At 42.5% G+C, this 24,035-nt stretch overlaps 1 protein-coding gene across 3 annotated transcripts; it reads left to right on the top strand.

Annotated features, from left to right (window-relative positions):
* Nucleotides 1–474: 474 nt before the first annotated feature.
* Nucleotides 475–23,832, top strand: ahctf1 (AT hook containing transcription factor 1). Of its 3 annotated transcripts, none has more exons than XM_015037373.1 (40): nucleotides 475–756; nucleotides 3,237–3,363; nucleotides 4,350–4,503; nucleotides 4,782–4,884; nucleotides 5,111–5,291; nucleotides 5,623–5,830; nucleotides 6,574–6,690; nucleotides 6,805–6,889; nucleotides 6,977–7,127; nucleotides 7,306–7,438; nucleotides 7,989–8,170; nucleotides 8,287–8,348; nucleotides 8,459–8,587; nucleotides 9,532–9,622; nucleotides 9,834–9,923; nucleotides 10,267–10,407; nucleotides 10,750–10,854; nucleotides 11,081–11,177; nucleotides 11,297–11,420; nucleotides 11,518–11,574; nucleotides 11,715–11,861; nucleotides 12,569–12,759; nucleotides 12,834–12,978; nucleotides 13,616–13,747; nucleotides 13,856–14,003; nucleotides 14,632–14,782; nucleotides 14,863–14,970; nucleotides 15,190–15,334; nucleotides 16,066–16,281; nucleotides 16,361–17,015; nucleotides 17,225–17,410; nucleotides 17,498–17,603; nucleotides 18,312–18,418; nucleotides 18,499–18,794; nucleotides 18,877–20,517; nucleotides 20,625–20,868; nucleotides 21,311–21,475; nucleotides 21,547–21,635; nucleotides 22,553–22,632; nucleotides 22,735–23,832. In XM_015037373.1, the coding sequence occupies exons 2-40, from the start codon at nucleotides 3,243–3,245 to the stop codon at nucleotides 22,931–22,933; spliced, it is 7,482 nt and encodes a 2,493-aa protein (XP_014892859.1). In that variant the 5' UTR covers nucleotides 475–756; nucleotides 3,237–3,242; the 3' UTR covers nucleotides 22,934–23,832. The 3 variants fall into 3 exon arrangements, with proteins under 3 accessions (XP_014892859.1, XP_014892857.1, XP_014892858.1); XM_015037371.1 differs by having other exon boundaries at nucleotides 20,595–20,868; XM_015037372.1 differs by having other exon boundaries at nucleotides 476–756; nucleotides 17,252–17,410; nucleotides 20,595–20,868.
* Nucleotides 23,833–24,035: the final 203 nt, after the last annotated feature.

Raw genomic sequence — 24,035 nt, 5'->3', positions numbered from 1 at the left:
CTAAGAGCAGCTTTCACTCAAGGGAGACTAGAAAGAAATGAGGCATTTGCATCACATTCAAAATAGGGTGAAAGCATTTGGATGCAGGGAGAGTATAGGAGAGAAGAAACTGCTAGAACAAGAATTAGGAATTAGGACTCTACATACAATAGCACATTATATGCGATAAGGAAGCATGAGACAGGGATGTGTGAAAGTTAACAGGAAGGGGAAATAGTTGAACATGTGGTTTTTAGACCTACAGTGCACATGGGGAGATTTTGAAGGTGAGGTTGAAGGAACTAATGTTGCACAGCTAAGGTATTAATGTATTTTAAACAAAAACGGGGCTCTATTGTAGGGTACATCTAACATGGGCTTTTTATAGGGTTAGGGTAGGGTAAAGTAGCATTACCACCACTAGGTGGCGGTAATGCTACTTTAAGTTAGTTGGCAACCGCCGTAAAACCTGACGAAGAGAATCTTCCGCCCAAACAGAAGGGGGCGAACGTCTGGGTTTGCCGCGCCTCGTCTCCCAGAAACGAGGACGACAAACAAGAGCTGCACGGCGTACTTTCCGACTGTGGAAATGGCGCTTCGTGTTGTGAAAGCCTGAAGTCCACAGAGCCTTTTCGTTCCTGTAATTTTTTTTAAACTCACTTAAGGCTCTTGGAATTGGTGAATTTCGAGAACAAACGGATTATGACAGAGGAAGGAGAGATTCTTGAGGGAAAACAAAGCAATAGTGGCTCCGAAGCCTTCATCATCCTTGGACAGGTAGTGTAACGATGATAGCAGTGCATCACGTTTTCTAGCTTCGCTAGTTCAGACGTAACACAACCTTACACCTACCTTATGTTGGCTAAACCCAAAGAAACGAGTTGCATTGAGAGCTTTTTTACTGAGACTGTTTAATTCCCGGTGTTGCCAGGAGCTACAAGCTATCAGTGCTTAGCCTGACGTTACATTTGAACTGTCTTGGCATGAGCACCAGAGCAAATGGGTTTAGCTTAAGGTGTTGAGTTGCTGCTAATGGCAAGGAATCCACAGTCAGACATTACCTCTGCTAAGATATTCCTGACTAAACTACAAACCCCGCAGTAGTTATGAGGTGTACTTTCGGCTTCCAAGTTAGCAGCGTTAGCAAAAGTAGCAACGTAGCCCAAGCTAGTATTTTCAACTATCCCGACTTTCTATTGAGGAGGCAATCACTACACCTTGTCAGTGCTGTTGTTCGTTTTTTGTAGCATCAATATTATTGGTTATCACAAAATAATAGGACTACCAAACTCCCACATACTGTTATCCAGCGTTGAGTTGTGTCGGTGAAGCTAAATCAACTAATCTTGTGTGACCTTGCATGCTAACGGCTTGCTACTGCAACTGAAGGAAAACCGACAAATACTCTTTAATCCCTTTATAGTTCTTCAAAATATTGACTTATCTCACACCTTATAGTAGCTTACGTTTAAGAAAATAATGCAGATTTATGTTTACTTGTCTAAAAGGGTCACTTGCTAGTTTAGCTGCTGTTGGTGAAGTTGGCCCAACGTCGGTAAGTCTAGTCTGTGAGGCTAATCGTTGCTTTGGTGATAACATTTTTCCACTGCCTCATTATTTACCGCTGAAATATTGGTTCGTATATCTGACTTGGAGCGTGTATTTCACATTAAATGCGGTAAAAAGATACGCCACATCAACATCCCGAATTATAACGGGTGTAGTTTCACTTTTTGTGCCAATCTACTCATGCCTTTTTTTATAAAACTCTTTGTTTTTGGTCCATCGCTAATGTGTGGTCCCCCATTCAAATTTAAACATTGCTGTTGGTTGTCCCCGTTTGTCCACATGTGCCGTCTCGCGTGTCTTCTCGGTGCCAGCTGGATGGTTGCGCGGGAGTTCACTTGAATCGGCCGTGTTGTGTTTTCCCCAGCGGTCACAGAGGGCAGTGTTGCGTCAAATGCAACACAAGCAGTTCGGCTGTCAGCACCGCTTTGTACGCCTCACTTGGGCTGGTGCATCGGTTCAATGCGACTGTGACAAAAATCTGCAAACCTGGCATTGAAATTATAATAACTTAAGAAAATGGAAGTAAGCCAATAAGGAGAACAACAAAGATACACGAGTCTTTGTTGTTCAGGACTGCTCCATTAGAGGACTAAAAGTCAGAATCAGCTAATTTTTCTCTGATCTGTAATTGGCATCTTGCATACTGATCACCCCAGTTATTATATAATCCATTACAAGCTAAGAACCAACAGGATGCACTTTATGAGAACCTGCGGCACATTTTTGTGTTTTAGCCTCTAGAAGAAAAAATTAGAATCTGTCAGAAATGGAATGAGCAGGTTAAACTCCAAAGATAACCAGAAATGTTTATCTGTTCTCAAACAATGATTCCTCATTCTTTCTGGATGTCTGTTAATTTGTTTTCTTTAAAAATCTTCTGTACTTGTATGATTTTATTCTCGTTTGTTGAAGTTTTTGTTTTAAGCTACTTGCAGTGATATTTTTAAGGCATTATTACAAAGGGACAGGTTTGATCTGTGCACATAACAGACTGGTTTGCAAAGAGTTTATCTGCTTCTTTCAGACATTGTGTCCCTAGCAGCCTGTCACACAAACGCATAACTCATTTGTTTCTTTTGGGGGGTTTTGAAAACACTTCAACAGAGCTAAAAACTTAAAAATATATATATTTTATCTCTATATTTTAGCAGAAATGTTGCCATGCCACAGCTGGACCATCCTTGAAAGTGTTACATTTTTGTTTGCAAGCATTGAGGAAACCTTTAAGAAAAATCTGTGGTTTTTTTTTTTTTTTTTTTTTTTTTATAGATTACAGAATCTGTGGCTCACTAAAAGTGAAACTAAAATGCCAAATACTTAAGAGTATTACTGTAAGGAGTTTGCCTAAAAGCGTTAATATGAAAGGAGCCTGATCCTGCAATTTTCTCATTATATCCTCGCTGTTCTTTCCTGCAGCAGCTTAGCGGAGCTAGCTGTCAGGTTGTACATGAGCTAACAGATGTGCGGCGGTGTTGTTGATTTGGACCCAAGCTCAGTTTCAGGCCCGATTGTCAGCAGCTGTGCTTTGAAACAAAGCACTCATTTGAGCTAAGAACCTGCCAAGTTGACATTTGAGTCCTCTCAGTTTGTAGAATGATTTCTAAATGTGTGTCTGGGTTGTGTGTTTAGGCAGTTAACGTTAAATATGCCAGAATTATGACGGGTTTCCTCTGTTTTTGTTGACACAGTGAACGATGCATGACCTGACTGCCCAAGTCACCAGCAGCCTGCTGCCCTTCTCTGGAGTGACTGTAGACGCTCTGGGTGAGGATGAGATCAGCCTGGACTGTGTGCTTCATGGCAGGTTCACTGTCGGTAAGCATTTATTTATTACTAGTAATTTATAATATTAGCTTCTCTGCCGTTGGGTGTTGTTAAAAAGTAGAACATTTTGTAAACCTTTTTAAGTGAAGTTAAGCTGGTGATATAATGTTTTACAGGGTTTCCCAAAGAAAACTTGTGAAACCCGGTGCTCAGGGCGCCACGGCAGTCATCCAGCCACCTGCTGTGTTTTTGAGTTAAAAATGTTTGAAGTTGACAGGAAATTTTAAAATATCATTTGATAGTTATGCAAGATTAATACTTAAACGCCAACTATAAAGTCTTAAAAAAGGCAATCATTTAAAAAAACTAATAAATCAACCATACTTAGCCTGGTGGGGCACAAGTAAAGCCTGGTGGCCCGCCAGGCTTATAATACACTGAGGGAGACCCTGTTTTGGAACCACATTGAGAAAATGTATCAGGTACAAATCCTTTGATTTAGTTACTCTTATAAATTAGAACAAACTTAGAATCCAGAAGAACTACCTTAGCAGCTACATTTGAGGCTCTTGTTCTTAAAACCCAGGAAAGAAATTAGACCAGAGGATACGCACTTATACTTATCTAGCAACCCTGAACAGGAGAACCCAGTTTACATACTTTAGATCAACATTAGATTCTCTTTCTCTTCTTTTGCACTTTCCTTTGGTTTGTTATTTTGTTTGTATTTCCTTTTAATTCCTGTAAAGCACTTTGTGTTGCCTTGTTGCTGAAAATGTGCTATATGAATAAAATGACCTTTACCTTACAGGACACTTAAACAAAAATTCAGCACCTTAAAGAAATCTGGTCTCAATCACAACAATCTGTTGTTAAAACAGTACCGATATCTATGCTGGCTAGATGATTCATAAATCCTCTTATTTTTCACATTAATGTAGAATTGCTAGATTACATTGACTTTTATATTGATTTGCTGCAGTTACTTTTGTCTTTTATTGTAACCGAGGCTTTATTTCTTTATTTTTCATACGAAGGCCGCAGCGGGTTGGCCTGGCTGGCCAGTGGGTCCAACCTGGAGGTTGTCCACGCCGTGACAGGCGAGCGGCTGTCTGCGTACTGCTTCAGCGGCGGAGGAGGAGAACACCCACCCATTGTTCTGGCTGCCAGGGATTTCAGCTGGCTCAAACGGTCAGGACTCGGGTTCAGCCTCCCTGGTTTTTATGTCTGCGATTGGTGATCAATAGACTGGTGTCAGTTGTTGTTGTGATAATTATTCTTCAGCAGCCATGTATAAAAAAGGTCAATGTGGATCCATTTTAAAGATTGATAATCGGCGATTGGCCAGAAAACTGTGCCCTCATGCTTACTTTTTAATTTTCTTTTAAATGTGTGCAGCTTTATAGAACGGCTGTCTGCACATTTTTACGTGGAGATAATAATTAATGCTTTTCTCATTACGTTTCCAGGTCTGGGCTGCTGGTTGGCTTGGAGGAAACCGAAGGCAGCGTTCTGTGTCTGTATGACTTGGGACTGTCCAGGGTGGTGAAAGCTGTGGTCATACCAGGCAGGGTGAGTTTGCTGCTGATTCTTTTACATCTGGCATAAAATGTTTCAAAGACTTTTAGCAGACAACTTGAGGTAAACGGTGAAAACTGTGGAGTTCTGGTTCTTAGAAGGTAGCTGTAGCATTGCTGTTGAGTCTGTCTTTATAAAAAACTTGATTTACAAGATTAATCATTCAGCATAAAGTATCTAACCGTGATGTGATTTTTTTTTTTTTTTCCCTTCCATCCAGATTACAGCTATTGAACCTCTAGTGAGTTATGGTGGAGCCAGCACTTCCACGCAGCAACTCCACCAGAGTTTACGCTGGTTCTTTGGCATTGCTGCCGTGGTAACGGATCTGGGTCATGTCCTGCTTGTGGACCTCTGTCTTGATGATCTGTCCTGCAGCCAGAGTGAACTGGAGGCATCAGGTGAGAAGAGGCTGTGAGACGATGTTTGTTTTCTGTTTTCTTGGTTTTGCTTTTTGAACTTTTGATCAACTGGGTTCCTAAAATATCTACAGTTTTATCTCCATAACACGGACAAATTAAACAAATCGGTTACATCAAGATTTTGATCTTAGAAGGAAACTTGTTCAACACTTTAGGCCTGCAGAAAATAAATTAATCAAATCTCTGGAGATGATTAAAGCTGGAGCTAAGCTCAGCTATTCCTCTACAGAGAAAAATACAGTGGATTCAAAAACATTCTACAACAACTTTGCTGTTTTATTTCTGTGTGAATGCATTTGCCTGTTTGCAGACCTGCAGGTGGTGACCAAATCTCCTGCAGACATCCCGCGGCTCAGAGAGGTCAGCTCCCGCCAGGGCAGACATCTCTGCCTGCAGCTGAACCCGCCCAGCGGCGTTGGCGCCACGGCCCTGCAGTACGTGTCCAGAACCAACCAGCTGGCAGTGGGATTTTCTGATGGACTCCTGCAGCTGTGGAACATGAAGACGTTGAAGAAGGAGTGAGTGTTTATGTTGATATTCTGTTGCTTTTTAAAAGGATGTTCCCCCAAAAATGTTTTATCCCACAAGTTAATACATTTCAGCTTCCCAGAAAATGAAGTTTCTTGCTTTGAAACAAAATAACTCGGTATTAATGCACATATGCCTTTAAAAAGAGGGTGTGTGACATCGTAGTCTTTGGATTATGTTGCATAACTTTGCTGTGCTGGAGTAACTAAAGCAGCTCCACCCTCTGTTTATGTGTCAGGAAGTGGATCAGGAGAGCAGCTAAACCCACTCAAGTCTCGTCTCTGTTGTCTCTTTACTTTTTCCTCCACAGTTTAGCTCCAATGTTCCCAGCTAGCACCCGTTTAAATCATCTTTAATGATCAACTGGAATATTTTACAGTGGATTGAATTCATTTTTCTGTGCTTTATGCAAACTATTTTGTTTTTTCTCTCAAAATGTTGCAGACTCATGAGCACCAGGTTTACCAACCCATCTACCTCCGTCTAGTTTGGGTTTTCTTGTCTACCAGGAGCTCCTTAAGAAAGCTTCATTCACTCGTTCGCTGTACATTTACATATTACATCATGTTAGAAAATTAATTTTCTGTGCAGTGATCCTAAAACCTATAATTTATCTGCAGCAGATGCACCAGAATATGAAAGATTTGTGTAAAACGATGTGATGATTTGCTTGTTTTTCATGTGCTGTCCAGCTCCCACTTGTAAATAAAACTGTAATGATGTGTTACTTTAGGTACCACTCGCAGCTGGAGGGGGGCAGAGTGCCTGTTCATGCCTTCACCTTCCAGGAGCCGGAGAACGACCCCAGGAACTGCTGCTACCTCTGGGCTGTCCAGTCTTCTCAGGATCTGTAAGAGTCGCATTTAATCAGGATTCTGTGCTGTTAGCATTTCTAGTTTCAGACAAAGCGAGCATGACTACTTCCCACTCAGTCCTACCTCGTTTTTCTTTTCCTCCCACACAGCGAGGGAGATCTGGTCAGCCTCCACCTGCTCCAGCTGGCCTTCAGCGAAAGAAAGTGTCTGGCTTCTGGGAAGATCCTCTATGAGGTTTGGAGTTTATCTCCTCAGTATTTACTAATATCCACTCTAAAAAGTAGACATTCCTGTGCTGAGAAACATGTCGTTCTCTCACAGGGTCTGGAATATTGCGAGGAGCGATACAGTCAGGAGTTGGGCGGCACGTCGTTTCCTCTCAGGGCTCAGGCCACAAACACACGACTGCTGAGCTGCCAGACCATCGAGAAGTTCAGAGCCCATCCTGACAGGGACGACAGTTTGAATGAAGGTCAGCAGTGCTCCTCGTTTGTAGCACTTAACCCTGACTTTTCTCTATTGTTTTGGTGTATTTATCTGGGAACAAGTTGTGCCGTTTGGGTCACAGCCCTCGGTTTTGTGTCTGTGTGACGCGTTTAGTTCTCTACCTCCTTCATCTCTCACGGTTTTTCTGTCCTTGTTTTTTCCAGTTGCATCCCCCGACACCAGTTTGTCCATCTTCTGCTGGCAAGTCAAGGCTTATGGCCAGGGAAGTCCCTCTATGTATATCGGGGTCTTTGACATCAACCGCTGGTACCATGCACAGATGCCTGACTCTCTGAGGTACAGTGGAGACGTCCCGTCATTCAATTCAAATTAGTAATTTAAGTGAAGTTCATGTTTATCCAGGTCACTTTGCATTTTAAGGTCCAAAAGAATCCTGATATTTCGGGCAGGGCATTTATCGTATTTCTCTTTTATTGTGATAAATTTCTTATCATGATGATTTTGATTTATTGTTAGGAAATTTAAAAACCCCATGTCGGGATTTTTAAAAATTTTTTCAACAGTTCACTAAAAGCATCAATAAATTTGATAATATAATTACATGCAGTTATTATTTGTAGTTTAATGATTTAAATAACATTTGTTTATGTGACTGGTGTCCTTCTATAAATGGAAATGTTTTTCTAGAGTGGTGTTTGTGGGGCTGTTGTTGCTGTGGCAGTCACACAGTTACCTAAAAAGAAATAGTAAATACTTCTTGTCGTTGCGTTTATTGTTAGCTTTATCACCAAATAAAACCAAGTTGGTATCATCCACCCCTGCTAATGTACGCGATTTAAGACTTTAGATGAGTTTTGATCCAACAGCTGATTGGTCCCTCTGACAGAACCGGGGAGTCTCTCCAGAATTGCCCCTACCTGGCCGTTTGGTCCCTGGACTCGGTGGTGCAGATGGTGTCGACCCAAACCTTCCTGGATGTGGTTGTACACGAGCGCAGCCTGAGCCGGGGCCTGCCCTTCACCTGCCCCCCTCCGGAGCAGTACTTCAACCCAACCACTTACAACTTCGGTAGGTTTAGATTTAAAATTAACCTTTGTATTAATTTTAAATCTGTAAGAAGTTACTTTTGCTTTTATTGTATGATTTTCTTCCGTTGTTATAAGATTAAATTTTTTCTGTTCCAGATGCTACTTGCCTACTTAACTCTGGAGTTGTGCACTTAACCTGCTCTGGGCATCAAAAAGAGGCAAGTTTGTGCTGAATAGCCTTTGAGTTCAGCATTGGTAGATTTTTCCATTTATATCGATTATTTAAAGTTAAACTTAGGAGAACTTTTGTTTTTGTCATTAAATCCAGACTTTAAGTTTGTTGAAGAAAGCTGCACCTTGTTCCAGTGACATCATCTCCATCAGCTACTCCCACTGCCTGATGTCCGGCCTCCTCTCGTCCCACGTGGCAGACGCTCCGGCGGCCAGCCTCTCTCAGGTAGGAACTGCACTGTTAAACATTTTATGCTTAAACTTTACTTTCTTGGAACTTTTTATGCTAATAAATCAACATATTTTAAAAATTCATGAAGTTTTGCAAGATGAGAAATAGTTTCCTGTTGTAGATGTATTTAAATGAAACCCAGTATTCTGGTCAGTCGACTGTGTTTTGCTGACTTCTAGTGTTGATTGTGGTCTCAAGAGAACAAATTACATTTTACGAGCCAACATCATTCAGGTCAGAGGTGTCAAACTCATTTTCATTTTGGGCCATATCAAAAATTTTATATTCTTAAAGGGCCAGAATGTATTGATTAAAAACCAATTAAATTGTTAAAATATCAATAAATATCAGTTTCAGCGTTCCATAATATGAGATAACAGTGAACATCTCTTCACGTTGATCAGTCCATCCAGGATTTTGCAATTATTTTTGTGGTTTCTACAATCAAAATCACAGATTTTGTGGTGCTAATTTAGAAATATTTATAAGGAATTTTTATAATATTTGCGCTGATATATGAGGTTAAATGTGACTTTTTTTATTAATTGCTCACGGACTATAACTTGACAGCAAGAGAGGCTGAGGCAGCAGTCACTGAAGCGCAACATTTTTTGGCCAATTTTGAGAAAGAAATCAGAAAAAATGTGAGGATCTGTTGATTTTGTATGAATTTTGCAGATCTGTGAAAAACTGTAAGGACTTATTGATGTAATTTAGAGTCCATAGGGCCACATAAAAAGCTACGGCGGACCAGATTTAGCCCCCGGGCCTTGAGTTTGACACATTAAACAAACGGTGAGGTTATGACATTTTTAAACCGCTTCAGTTTGCAGTATTAGTGCCAGAGCACTCAGCATCAGTCGTAAGAAAAATAACAGAGGAAACAGAATGTAATTTCTGCTGAAAACATTGGTGATGTCTCCTCTGTCTGGTCGCAGGAGGAGCAGCTCGATGCCATCTTGTCAACAGCAGTTGAAACCAGTTCCTTGGGCTTAATTACTGGTTGCATTAAGCAGTGGACTGCTGAAGGTAAGGAGCAGCACGGCGGCCCGCCTGCTTTTTCGCCTTTCTGGATTTACTTGATGCATGTTTGCTTAAAATTACCCTGTGAAGATAGTTATCCTAGTTTTAAGCTTGTAATCAAAGATCGATTATAAAGTATTCATTCTTACTGCTGTGTGTTTCTTCTGTCATGATGTGGAATATCTGGTGTGAACTTCTGATTTCCTCTCCTGAACAGAACAACCAGGATCTGCTCTGAACCTGCGCTACATCCTGGACTGGGCTTGGAACAAAGTAGTCCAGACCAAAGAGGAGCTGGACGGCATCTGTACGTATTTATATGGAGAGACATCTTTAGCTCAAACGAAACTTTTAAATGTTGACTCAAAGTTCCATCAAATTTTTATTTTATTTTAAATTTTTTGAAAGATAAAATCTCTAGAAACATCTTCCTTCTGTTCTGCACTTTGTTTTATTTTAAAAAACTGGATCAGGAATATTTGCATGGCCTGTTATTGGAAGGTTGCCAGGCCAGTAACTCAGATTTCTGCAGTACCATGCAACAATAAATAACTCACAAACTGCACTTTTCATTGTCATACCTAACTGATATCAGCACAACATAAAGTCCTAATTTCCCGTTCATCCATATTTCTGTATTTGGTCTCCAGGTGCTCCGTTGTTCGACAGCTCGTCCAACTTCACCGACCCGCAGACGCTGCAGTTGCTGCAGCACACCCAGAGGCTGCTTAGCAACCTCAGCGCCATCTTCCACTGCCTGCTCAGCGAAGCTCAGGAACTCACACACCAAGGTGCTTCACACACACAGAGAGGCTGGTCTGAAAGGTTTCCATTAGCCGGAGATGTCAGTAAAAACACCACTGAGGCCTTTTCTTAAAATCCTCTGAGACTTTAGTAATGTTGAGTAATCTGTTTATCACTGTAGCATTTGAAAAAAACATTTATTCCTGGTATTTTGAAGTTATCAATGTGTTCTGGGAGATTATTTATGACATTATGGTACCAAAAAAAGAGTCATGAGGAAGAAGCAGGTTAATCATAATTGATCTCTGCATCATATTATTTTACCATTATATTTAACAACCTCATGTTTTCTTGAGCTTATTTACCAGCTTTGGATGTCTCATTTTCAGGTTTGGCAGGTCTGATGAACAAGAACATGGTGTCCAGTTTAATTTCCAAATACGCTCAAGTGGTCCTCTGGTTCTGCCGCACCGGCTTACTCCCTGAAGGATCAGGTAACCAGATCTTTTAGAAAAGTTACTAAAAAGAAATCATATCATGTGTAAATATTTTTGTTTAAATTGGTGACCATATTAGTTATTTCAAAGAAAAAGAGCGGTATTAGAAAACTGGAGAAAACTAGTTGTTCTCTTAAGAGAATTTCTTAAACAAACCCAAATAAATATTTTTTTCTTTTTGCCCTGAATTCACTCATATTTGCCCCTGCTAATCTGCCACCAGATGAAGATGCTCTCCAGATTCCCAGGCCTTTCTTTACTCACTCAGTCATCAGTAACTATTACGCCATACGCAGGGAGGAGTTGACCAGGCTGGCCAAGTGAGTGCTCAGCTCCATCACACACTAAACTAATTTCTATATTCTAGCCAGAATCTTTCATATTTAAATGTGTTACTGTGAATGTTATTGAGGAGGTAACAAGGTGCCCTCTCTTTCAGGAGTAAATGGTGTGCCGATTGCCTTATGATCGACGGTTTGGTTGGACAGTGTGGTGAACGTCTGACCGATCTGTGGCGGCGGGACGAGGGCGGGACAGGACAGTACCCCCCACCTACTCTGCATGTAAGACTGATTTCTGCCTTCCTGATGTATTTCATCTCCTGTGTTGATGCAGAAACTTATTCTGTAAAGAAATGTAATTTATGCCTATGATCCGCAGGCCTTGCTTGACCTCTACCTTCTGGACAACATCGAAGAAGCTACCAAGCACGCCATTGTATCCTCAGCCTAATGGCAGCTGGCTGCAGCGTCACGCCGCCTCAGCAGTTCTTTCTTTAGCATGAGTTTGGGTTTTTCTAAAACGCCATAATGTTTAAGAACTTATTAGCTCGATTGCATCCTTAACTTGTACTTCAGGTGATTTACCTGTTGTTGGACGTCATGTACTCTTTCCCCAATAAGGATGGAACATCAGTGGAATCTTTTCCCACAGCTTTTTCCATCCCCATCGGACTGGTTAAACTGGTACAAGGACTGTGGCTGCTGGATCATAACGACCATCAGGTAAAATATGATAAAACAGCCGAGGTTCATCATTTAGCTGCAGATGGGCTTCCTTTATGAGGAAAAGTACGAAGTGAAGCTTTTTATTAATTTGACTTATTCTAACTTCGTCCTCAATGAGGCATAAAGATGCATCTTGATAAATAAGAACATTATTGAAAAGTTAATTTGTTTTTGTAGTTTAATAGAAAAAGTGAAACTTTACAAACAGCGCTGGAAAAAAATGATCAGTTTCTCTGATTTTACTTTTTATAGGTTTATGTTTGAGTAAAATGAACATTGTTCTTATATGAACTGCTGACGACATGTCTCTGAAATTATAAGCAAAAATTTTTAATATTTATTTGCAGAAAAAAATAACCAAAAAGATGCAGGGCTTTCAGACCTCAAATAATACAAAGAAAACAAATTCATATTCATTTATAAACAACAAAACTGATGTTTTAACTCAGGAAGAGTTCAGAAATCAACATTTGGTGGAATAAGCAGGAGGTTTTCAATGGGATTCAGTGCAGTGGCCTCTTCATTTTTTTCCAGATCTGTTTATGCTGAACTTGATGTTTCTGATTGATCAAAATGTGGAAATCCCACGTTGCTTTAACTGGACCGTTGGGTCTGATTTCTCTCATCTTCCTCTGATGACAGCTTGTGGATCCTCTTGTGTTTGTATTTTTAGTGCTCATAATTTTCTTTTTTCTCCTCCTCAGAGTTCGTTTGATCTGCTCCTACACCCGGCTGCTTCTCATTTTCATTTCGAGTGGCAGCATGAGCGGGTTCTGCAGGCGCTGATGTGTCAGGGCCAGCAGTCCGTGGCACTGCGCTACTTCCACGTCACAAAGCCTCCGATTACCTCCACCGCTCAGGCCAAACTTTCTCTGTCCGTGCTGCTACACAACAGGTCTGTTACGTTTCTGTCCGACTGGCGTCGTTTCATTTTACCCGCGTCAACAGGCCAGTGTCCTCTTGTTCCAGGTGTCTCATCGAGGCGTGGTGTTTACTTCGGCAGCACTCGAACCGCTTGAACATTGCTGAGCTGCTGGGCTTCCTGTACGAGAGCTGCCAGGAGCTGGGCCTCATGAAGGAGCTGCTCAAGCTGCCTCTGGGCCTCAGTGAGCAGGTAAACGGGGAGTTGGGCCCGTCATGACGGCACATTCTGCCGGACGATAAATTGTCCCAGTAATTATTCAGATAAACGATAACATAGTTGTTTTGAGAGCGTTTTCAACTAATATTTAGTCAAAAACAACTTTAATTCTCCAGCTCCTTCACACTGGAACTGGAAGAGATTTTAAAAATCCAAAATAACACGACAACCTAAAACAATGAATGAAATAACGAAAGGGGAGAGAAACTCAACAGATAATAAAGTCTCCGTAAACAAAACGGCCCTTCAAAAATATTAATCGTCAGAATGGAAGTGCTCATTATAATGTATCATGAAATTAATCGCTTATTGCAGCATGCTATAAATAATTAGTCTGAAACTGGAGATTTTTGACACCCAGTTCCTTTAAATCTAGACTAAAAACCAGCTGTTTAGAGTTGCTTCTGAAACATAATCAATGAAACATTAATCAATAATCTGATATGTACTGACAGCAGAATGTAATGTTGACTGTTCTGACTTTGTATTTTTGTGTTTTATGATGTAAAGTGTTTTGAAATACTTTGTTACTGAAATGCATAAAATTTGATTGAACTTTAACTCAACGTTTTACATGTTCAGTTTTAACCTTTGACCTTTGTTGGTTCAGGACTGTTTGGAAAAGTTTCTTCAAGGCACAGGCGGCCTTCAGAACAGAGAGCTGCTGATGGTTCACTACCTGCAGCAGGCCAACTACATTCCTGCTCTGCAGCTCAACCAAACCCTCAAAATGAACCTGGTGGTGGGTGCAGGAGCTCGACTCTCACGATTAACATCATGTTAATGTTATTATGAGCAGTAACATCTATCAAACCTTTACATTGATGCACAGCTTTCGCCTTCTTTGCAGAACGAGCGAGACCCAAAGGTCAAAGAGCGATCCAACACCAGGAACTCTATCCTGGACCAGTACGGCAAAGTTCTGCCCAGAGTGCAGAGGAAACTGGCGATGGAGCGATCCAAACCTTATCAGCATCCAGCCACCGTTCACAGAGAAGGTAGCTGCTCTCCTCTGTGGAAGCAGAGATTGAAACCTTTTATATCTCCTGTGGACATCAGCATGTGTTTCTGTTGTTGTTTATTTTGATTAGGTGTAGTTTGTTTATATTTTCATAGAAATAAACAACATATTTTAAGTCAGAAATGCATTTAAGAAACAAACCACCTCTTGCCACCAATGGTTGTTTCTTGGAATAGTTTTGGAGCTTAGAAGAATGTGACAGTATGTAATCTTGTGTAAATAGTTTTTACTTTACCCTCTGAGTCCTAGATTTAAAATCTCTGCCTGGATATTTTTGCTTACTTTAATTCTACAAAGTTCTTTAGCAAATATATGTCGTCCATTCATCTGTAACAACTGGAACTTTCAATATCTAGCAAGTTATTCCGTCTATTAAAAGAGCGGCCATCAGATTAATTTCACTCCTGGCTACGGTGGGAGTAAAATTACCGTAATAATCCGAAATTGGCTGGAAAGCGCAACGTTTCAGAAACCGTTGGAATTTTTCAGACAGAGCAAAGTGTGGTGGAGTTTCGGTACTGCCGGTTTGGCTGCGTCGCCGCCGACATGTTCAGCCCAGGAGGGTTAAAATCCTTTTTTGATTTCATGTCTTCGCTCCACTGTAGTCTCTCGGCCGCAGCCGCTGTCGACCGTCACCAAGCGCTCTGCCAGCGAGAAGGTGATGTCCAGAGCTGGATTCATCAGCAGCGTCCTCACCAAGATCGAGGAGGTTTGGCTCGGAAAAGAGGCGACGCCCCAGTCCTCGCCAGCCAGGACGTGAGTTTGCTGCTTCAGTTGTCTTCTGCTGTATTTAAATATGTTTCATGGTTATGTGACGCATTCGTTTTCTTCACCAGACCAAAAGCAGCGGCTGCCCAGAGCTCCAGTCCCAGGTCATCGTCGCTCGGTTTTACTGATCCCTTCCTAGGAACGCCCATCACTATGACATCCAAACGAAAGTCAAGGTACTCTCAGGAGAACAAGGAGCTGGCCCTTTAAGGATTACTTTTATTCATAAACTGCTTCTAAAATGCACAAAGTATGTCATTATTAAAAGTGACAAGATATTAGTCCCGTTTGTTTTTGACCAAGTTTATAACTAAAGACACAAACATTGAGTGCATGCACAGAAACGCATCTTAATTAAAGTCGATTTAGTTATTAATCTTCTTACTGTGTCTCAGGCTGATGGATCTGGTGGTCCACCCGTCCTGTCACACGCCTCAGCCTCTCCTCAGTCCCCCAGGACCCACGACCTCCTGGGTTTCTCCAAAGAGCTCCAGAAAAGCGCCCGAGTTCAGTCTGCTGCAGACGCCGCAGGTCGTCAAGGTGAGTCCATCACTTTGGACGATGCTTTACGTTTTTTACGTCTAAAAAAAACGGCTGAGTGACAATGATTTTTAGACGACTGTCATTTTTTCGGAATTGATCTTTTTTAAATGTCCCATATATATATATATAAAAAATGTAAATACTGTTGTGTGAAACATGGCTAGGCGTTAAGGCGGCAGCTAATGATTGATTTATTGATTATTCCAACGATTAATCAGATTTAAGAAATTGGCACATCCTCCAGCCCTTTCATTTAAGCCCTTTGTATGTAAAGAAACATACAAAAAGTAGCTAAAAGGTGCAAACAAACAAATAATTCAGTTACATTTTTAAATAAGAAAATAAACATTTTATTTTCTACAATAAGTGATTAATCGTGATTAAACCGATTAATCGTTTCAGCCCCACTAGGCTCAGATAAATGTGAGTTTAGACGGTTTTGTAAAACTGCTCTCCTCTTATTGTATCCTTTTTTTTTTTATTCACTGAATCCACTTGTTAGATGAAACTCTTCATTAAATCTGTGATGTCTCCAGGGAAATTTGTCATTAACTTCATAGATTTCACAAACAAATCAGCTGATCGACGTTCCAACACTTGACGAAATGCTAATGCTTCAGTTGCTAATTGTGTCGTCTATGACTTTGTATGTTTGTGTTTTTATGACGTGAAGCACTTTGAACCGCTGAAAGGTTGGTGTTTGAACCGTTTGCTCTCCTCTCTGCCAGCGAGCTCGGGCCCTGGCTGCTTCTGGCCCCATCTTTTCGGCGTTCACACCGCAGTCCATCCTGCGCAGCAACCTGAGGCCTACGCCTGTTGCTACGCCGTCCGCCTCTCCAGGCCGCTCCATCACCCCCCCGCTACGCGCCAAAGAGAGCCGCATCACCTTCATAGAGGAAGGAGAGACTCCTGAGACGGAGAAGGGGGTCCGGTGGACTAACGGGGTAAAAACACGATGATGTTGTGGGTCGGTGTCTCTTGTTTTGTTTTTTTCTTTTATCCTCAAGTTGTGTTTCTCTGCAGATGGCAGCAGACAGTGAGATCAACCAGCTAAGCAGAGGCTCCAAAGCGACACGCAAGACCTGGTCTTCACGACGTCCTGAGGAGGAAGACGAGGAGGAAGAGGAGGAGGAAGGACAACATCCTCATGTAAAGTTCCTTCCTCCAGAAGGCAGCGTTCCCTCACCGCAGCTCAGGCGCTCTGAGAGCGAGCCGTCTTCCACCCAGGAAGAAGGAAATCCATCAGCTGCGAGTCAGATAAATATCAGCGTGAACTTTGACACCAGCCTGACGTCTGTCCAGTCAACAGACACAACGCTGGAGTATTTCGATGCTCCGCTGTCAGAAGACCCACAGAGAGCCCAGGGACACAAACCTGGGGAGGAGGAAGAGGAGGATGATGATGTGGTGACTCTGAACATCAGGTCTGAGAGTGACAAAGAACCAGAACAAACACCTGATCTGACCTCAGAGGAAAACCTTGACCTCCCCTCAAACATGGCGGCAGAGGAGTCTCTGAGGGAAGGAGAGGAGGTCAGCGGGAGGGGTCAAGCTCTGAGGGAGGACGAGGAGCACGGAGCTGAATCTAAAGGAGAAGATGATCTGAACACTGTCTCAGTGAGCAAAGAGGAAGTTGTGGCAAGTCCTGATGAAGATGAGCCATCTACTCAACATGAAGGTAAATTATTGCTTTTTTTATTACAGCAGTTTATTTATTTGCTCCAAAAATAAATAACACTGCAGCTTATCAATTAGTCGAATAAGATAAATCAACCTTAGATTAACTTAGTAATCGATCCCTAGTCTGAACCAAATCCATTTGATTAAGTTGATCTTACTTTAGAAAAATAAAAATAACTTGATGCTTTGCTGATCTTCTTCATCAAGTATTCTGGTCCATTTTTCATGCTGCAGTCGGTAACCAGGTGAGCGAGAGCTCAGACTCTAAGGTCAGGTCTGAGGTGAAAGGTGAAGAGCTAAACGTTCAGTGGGAGGCAGCCGAGTCGAACACAGAGCAACCCGAAGATGGTAGCGCCACAACCGAAGCAGCACTAGAGCTGGAGCAGAGCGCAGGTGAGCATGTTTACATGGAAACGCACTGAGGGCAGGTGGCTGACCGTCTTCATGACCTGGAATGAACTGATCGCTGCTTCCCTTCAGATCTGACAGAGTTTGTACAGAAGCACCTGTTTGGTGATGACCTGTCTTCTCCGCTCAGCCGCTCAGCGATACACAACGCCTCTCTGAGCCAGACCAGCCTCCACAGGTGTGTTCTTCTCCTAAAACTTACGTTAATTCATGTCAACGTCCAGCTTGAAGCTCATCCTCCTGCTGGACAACCATCAAGGCCAGCAGCCATAAAATAATGTTTAAATTGTGTGTTTTCTGCAGAATGTCCTAATTCTGCAGAAAAACCCCCAGAATATTTGCTTTTCATGAAAGTCACAGACTTATAAATTAGAGAAACTTTGTAACGACTGTAAAGGTCGTTTCAGTAGATTTATTTACTAAAATAAATTAACTTTTCAATGATCTAGGAATTTATTCACATCCATTCAGTTTAAATTTATGGTTTTAGAAAATAAACACATTGCAATCAGCTGAAATTCTAAGTGCACTGCAAAAACACAAATCTTCCTTAATATTGATTGTTTCACTTATAGTTAAGCAGAAAATGTCTTGCAATAAGTGAAATAATCTGTCAGGGGAACTAGTAGTTTTTCACCCATATCAAGGAATTAAATCTTGCTGAAAAGTTACTTGTAAGTTAGTTTCATTATTTCAAGATGTTTGCACTAGAAACTAGACCAAAAATAATTGGTAATATTTTGTGTTTTTGCAGTGCTCCTTTGATGCACATGAAAAAATCTTTATATTTTAGAAATATGTCTCCAAAACACTGGAAAGTTTGATGTTTAGATGTGGTAAGGATGTTTCTGACCTGTTTTAAAATGGCTGCCGTCCTGCCGTGCAGTGAGGAAGAGGAGGAGAATGCAGCCGCTGTAGATCCGTCGGTTTTCACGCCACAGAAGTCCACGGTTTCTGTGACTTCCTCAGAGCTGACAGGCACCGACTCCCACTGTGAGGAAGATCACATTCACTCCCACGTTTACAGTTGTTCTGGTGCACCTGATCATTTCACTCATGTGTTGCTCTCCTAGCTGTAGTGAGCTTGAATGACAGCGAAGAACTGTCCAGTCCTGCATCTGAGGATGAAGGTGAAGAGGAGTCATCCAATCCAGCTGAAGAGGGAGAAGAAGAAGAAGAAGAGGAGGAGGAAGAGGAAGACTCTGGCAGTGAGGTGGAGATCATTGATGAGGTTCAGGGTAACGGGAGGCTGCCGCTGCTGCATCCCGGCTCGGTCCTCATGCAGGAGGAACACGCCCACTTCCTGCAGGATCTGTCAGAGCAGCGAGCCGCCGAGTTCTCCCTGATCGCACCTGGTGCAGAGATGAAGGTAACGACTTCCAGATCACGTTAAATTCAACCGTACATTTAGATGATTTCAATCGGAATGAACAGGCTTTATCCGTTTCCAGATCGTAGAGGACGACATCGAAGGCGAGGTTGTGATGGTGAGACTCGGCGGAGACGATGGCGGGATGGAGCTGGACGCCAACACGGAGCCAGCGTCGTCGTCATCGTCGTTATACACGGAGCTCAAACCTTCCACCACTCTGCTGGTTCCCTTCGAGTTCATGGAGGGACAGCAAGGCCTGGTGGACGGCGCCGACCTCGCTCTTCCTGAGCTGCAGCCGGGCGCTGTGGCCGAAGAGCAGCAGCCGGAGATTCACACCGGCTTCACGCTGATGCTGGACACGGAAGAGGACGGAGTCAAGGAGGCGGAGGCGGCTGTGGGGAATGATGTACAGGCGTCGGAGCTCCCTGAGCCGCTGCAGATGGAGAGGGAAGACCCGGGTGACGAACCTGACGTCATTCCTTTGGACGAGGGTAACGGGGAAGAAGCTTCACCAGAAGGAGAGAGCGCGGCGATGGAAAACCTGGGTCAAAATGATTATCGTGGACTTGAGGAAGAAGAGCTTGGAGATTCACAAATTGATCTACAGACTGAATCTACTGCAGAGAAACAGGAGACCGGAGACTCTGCAGAGATGAAAGCTGAAAAGGTAGAAGAAATTAGATCATCTGAAGATCAGGAAGCTCCTTCTGTATCGGTTCCAGAAGAACCTCCAGCTGCTGTGAACGATGCCGACCCGGCTGAAAGAACAGAAGCAGTTGAGGAGGAAAAACAAATCCCCGCTGAGGAGCTGCAGCTGCCTGAGGGGAACGGGTCTGTTCCTACAGAGGTGGAAAACACCGAGTCTGCTGTTGAGGACAAGAAGCCTGAGCGCACAACATCATCAGACACCGAAGTTGGACATGAGGAGGAAACAGAGGAACAACCCAGGAGACAACTGAGGCATAAAAACGTTGCAGAAGAACCTTTGGAGAACATTGTTGGCGCAGAAAGTCAAACTGCGAAACAAACGCCAGCCTCTCAGAGGAAGAAAGATCCTTCTACTCCATCCCAGAGGAAGACAAGAGGACGAAACGCGACTTTAATCTCTCCAGAGGCAGTGAGTGAGCCAGAGCTGACGAAAACTAGCAACGACGTTCCTGCCTTGCCAAGTCGTACTCCAAGGAGAGGCAAGCCGCTCCAAATCGTCACACCTCGCAGAAGTACTCGCAAAACTCAGCCGGTAATTCCTAAAGAGGAGCCTGAAAACATGGATTATGAGATTTCCGCAGCTTCGACCTCCAAGAGGGCTTCGCCAGGCAGACGATCGCAGAGAGCTGCTGCAACAAGAACCGACAGCGAGGAGGAATCTGCGACCGTAGAGGACAGCCAAGAGGACGAGGCTGTGGAAACGATAAGGGGTCGCAGAAACAGCAGCAAGACTCCAACTCCTTCCAAACGCAGGATGACTCAGGCCAGCACCCCCAGGAGGTCCGGCAGAAAGACGAGCAATACCAACGAGGAAGAGCTGACCCCGGTGACGGTCAAAGAGGAGCCGGTCTCTCTAAAATGCAGCGGCAAAAAAATTAGACCACAGATGCTGCCAGTCGTGTTTGAAGAAGACGAAGGAGAACAGAAAGAGGAAGAGAAGAAACGGCAACTTTCCCATCCTCGGAGGACAACTCGACAGTCCAGCCAGATCACTATAACTGTGTATCCTCAAGTAAGGGCTCAACCATCACCCACTGTGTTTCCATTTTCATTGGTCGGTTTCATTCATCTCACATTTAAACTCTATAGGTAAAACTGGTTCCTGTGTCCCTTCCTCAGAGCAACAGGAGGAGGAGAGAAGAAAGTGGTTCAGGAAAAGTGAGAGAAGGTAAAGATCCCCTGGAGTCTGATCCAAACAAAAGCTCTGATCCCACCAACAATTGCCGCCCAATGAGAAGCAGACTCTGGGACCATCCAGAGGAGGATCTGCCCCTGCTGGACTCTCCGTTAGAGGTGGACTCTGAAACTCCTGTTGCAGACGCCCTCATCAAGAGACTCAAGGATGAAGAGGAGAAACGGGGAGGTACGAACACGTTTTTAACCCACAACCTCTTTAAATGCTTCGGTTTATAAATGGTTTTTGGTGTAAGACACGGCAGGATGTCCATGCCTAAGACGTCTTAAATTCATTATAAAAAAGGTAAGTTGGTCTTAAATTTAACTTAATCTCATATATTTTATGTAGTTTTTTTACCCCTCATGAGACTTTTCTGCATTACGTAAATAAAATCAAATAAATAAAAAAGGACATCTTCATGATGATCTGTTCAGGCAGAATTTGGTGCAACACAAACCCTGAAGTCGGAGGTTTACTGGTTTTTAAAGATGGTGGTTCAGCTGCAGTTTTGACTTGCAAAGTGGAAGAAAAATGACATGGTTTCTACTTATTTATTTTGCTTCTAAAAACCAAAATATATGCTTGAAAGTTGAAATAAAATTCAACTTTGTCAAATTTGTGGAAACAGGTGTAAAGACTGAGAGAACCAGGAGGAGGAACACCAAATCCTCAGTGGATCAGGTTTCATCTCCTCCGGAACCAGACGGCCCGGCGCCTGAACCTGCAGCAGGCCAGTCCAGTCCAGGAGAAAACTCGTTCATCTACTCGCCCTCCCGACGGCGACAAACAAGAGGTGAGCCAAATCCCAGCCGGTTCACGTTCCTCCGCCCATCCAGGAAGGCCTTGACCGTTTCTGTGTTTCAGCTCGTACAGCGGAGTCTTCTTCGCCAGGCGAGGAGTCTGAGGCGCCGGTCACCCGCAGCAGGAGCAGAGTCAAAGATGCTTCTGTTCAGGTAGGAGGTCCAGTTTAACAGCTGAACATATTTAGGGTTCTGGACGGATTTTCTCCCTTTACATCTCAGATTAATGAAGTCATATTCCACAATGACGAAATGGGAAAAATTATGCATGGTTTTCAATTCATAAAGCAAATTTTTTGCAACTAAAACCCAAAATATGTGCTCTTTGTGTGCATAAACACCAACCCTGTTTGATCCGCTTAACTGACTCTAGTTTTGTCTGGTTCCTTTGGAGAGGTGTGAATACGCAATCGGACTCTGATGCGGACCAAAGACGTAAACTCTTGTCCGGCTACAAACCTAAGTCCAGTTGAAGTGAACTCTACTTCGGTTCAAATGCATATGTGAATGTCGAGCTCCAAAAGCAGAAAACGGACGATAGATCAGGGCATTCTGGGTAAATGCAAACAAGCATGGAGAAATGCCTCCAAGTCTTTGGCCAAATGCAAACGAGACATTCTGCAGCTGCTAAAATTTGATGCCACTCCTTTGTTTGTTTTATTTATTTTGTGCATTTTGTGAAGAACGAAGTCGCCTCTTCTTTTTGCTTTTGTCTTTTATTTTAGTGCCACCACAGGTGATGGGGGGAAACAGGTTTTTCAAAGTGTTTGGTTTATGAATCTTCCCTAACGAATCAGAGGAGATTCACAGAACAGCTGCGTTTATTTTAAGATGCAACTTAAAACGGATGTGATCTGGGTTTTATTTATTGATATTGGAGAAAAGGGAACTAAACACCAGGAAAACATGCATCATTTTCCTTCCACCTCACACTGAAGTGCTCCTTTTGTTTTGGTCTGTCATAAAATATATATGAGTCTATGATTTAAAAGACAGGTCAAAGTGGTCTAAATACTTTTTCATTTTTTTTACCTTGATGGATAAAGAGTCAACTCCTGTTTTCCTTTTAGGATAAAGTTTCCTCAGAAGCTGATCGCGCTGAAGAGGAGAAAACATCTAAAACCAGAAAAACAAGCAGGAAAACAGCAAAGTAAGACCTGCTCTCAAAGCCACATTTTTAGTAGATTTAAATGTTTGACTGTTCTAAGAGCTAATAAAAACATGCCCATTGTTTGTGTCTCTTCCTCCTCAGGTCCGCAGCTGTTCCGGAGTCTGTTCCCATCGCCGAGGTGGATCTGATCTCGCCGCTGCCCAGCCCGGCTGAGCCGCTGCCGCGAGCGCTCAGGAGGATCACAGACGAAGCGCCGGTTCCGACCACCAGGAACCTGCGGCGCAAACGCGTCATAGACATCGTTTTCTCAAAGCCCGTCACCAGGAGGAGGAAACTTTGAGGAGGCAGGAGGTGGTAGTAACCAGTGAACCTCAGGCGGCTGTGTGAAGATTTGAACCAAATCAAGTCGAGAGCTGTCAAATAAAAAGGAACGGCCTGAACTTATGATGGTTCTGCTTCTTGAAATGCCTCATAGTGCTGCAGTTTTTCTGAAAAACTTTCTTCTACAAAGAGGAAAATGGAAACGGTGGACGTGGGAAGGTTTATTTTTGGGACAGAAACGGTAAATTCAGTGTGAAGGAGGATTTTATTTTTGGAGTTTACATTTCCTTCTCATGCAAACTTGATTTCACTTGATAAGTGACCATTTTATGTTCTAAAGCTTGAGCTCTGGACACTGAAAGGCACAAAGAAAAGCAATCAATGTGGATTTTTAGAGGTTCCTAATGATGAACAACAGATCTCATGAAGAGGTTTTACTCCCTTTCTATTATTTTAAGGCTTTCTTGTTGCCGTTTTAAAAGTTCAAGACCTGCTGTTTTTCTATTCAAGAGGAAAAAGGCAACCGGCTAGCAGGGATCTATTGCTACTGCTAGATTTGTATATAGTCATTTGTTATGTTCCAAATAAAGTTAATAATTAAATCCTAAGGAATTAAGTTTATTTTGAATTTGAAGTGTCTTGAATGCATTTGATGATCATATCAGATTGCCTTTGCCAAAGTCTTAAAATCTAAGAGGATTTTGTGTGTAAAACTGCTGCTGTCGGCAGATATGGGAGAGATGTAAAGGAGAAAAATGCACAACAATTTGCAGATGTAAAAGTAGCTCGGGAGACAATAGGTTTGTTACATGCAATTTATGGCAACAAGCATCTGATTCAGACTATTTTCTGATTGAATGTATGTAGAATGTCTTATTTTTGTTGACTGCTATTTGATAAATATGGTTAACCTAAAAACCTCTGTTCCTCTGATGTCTCATTTTCTCCTTTCTGTTCTGAATGCTTGTGTAATTGTATCCAGCAGATCCAGTGCATGGGTGAAGATTAAAAAAAAAAAACTAAACATGATCAGCTGGTCATATTTTTGGACATAGAAATGTTTTATTTTTATCTTGTTTTCAGAAATTAAATTTCTGTAAGTAAATAAATATTGATCATGT

This window comes from Poecilia latipinna, unplaced genomic scaffold (genome assembly GCF_001443285.1).
Source record: "Poecilia latipinna isolate Pla-1442-1.1 unplaced genomic scaffold, P_latipinna-1.0 Scaffold402, whole genome shotgun sequence".
In the NCBI taxonomy this organism is placed as follows: domain Eukaryota; kingdom Metazoa; phylum Chordata; class Actinopteri; order Cyprinodontiformes; family Poeciliidae; genus Poecilia; species Poecilia latipinna.
Note: the sequence above shows the minus strand (reverse complement) of the source record. Positions and strands in the feature narration are given on the sequence as shown.

Coding starts and splice junctions, on each gene's coding strand:
- ahctf1 (XM_015037371.1), top strand. CDS start 3,243: ATGCATGACCTGACTGCCCAAGTCACCAGCAGCCTGCTGCCCTTCTCT. Junction 14,971..15,189: donor ACATCCAAACGAAAGTCAAG/GTACTCTCAGGA, acceptor ACTGTGTCTCAG/GCTGATGGATCTGGTGGTCC. Junction 20,518..20,594: donor CTATAACTGTGTATCCTCAA/GTAAGGGCTCAA, acceptor TAAACTCTATAG/GTAAAACTGGTTCCTGTGTC.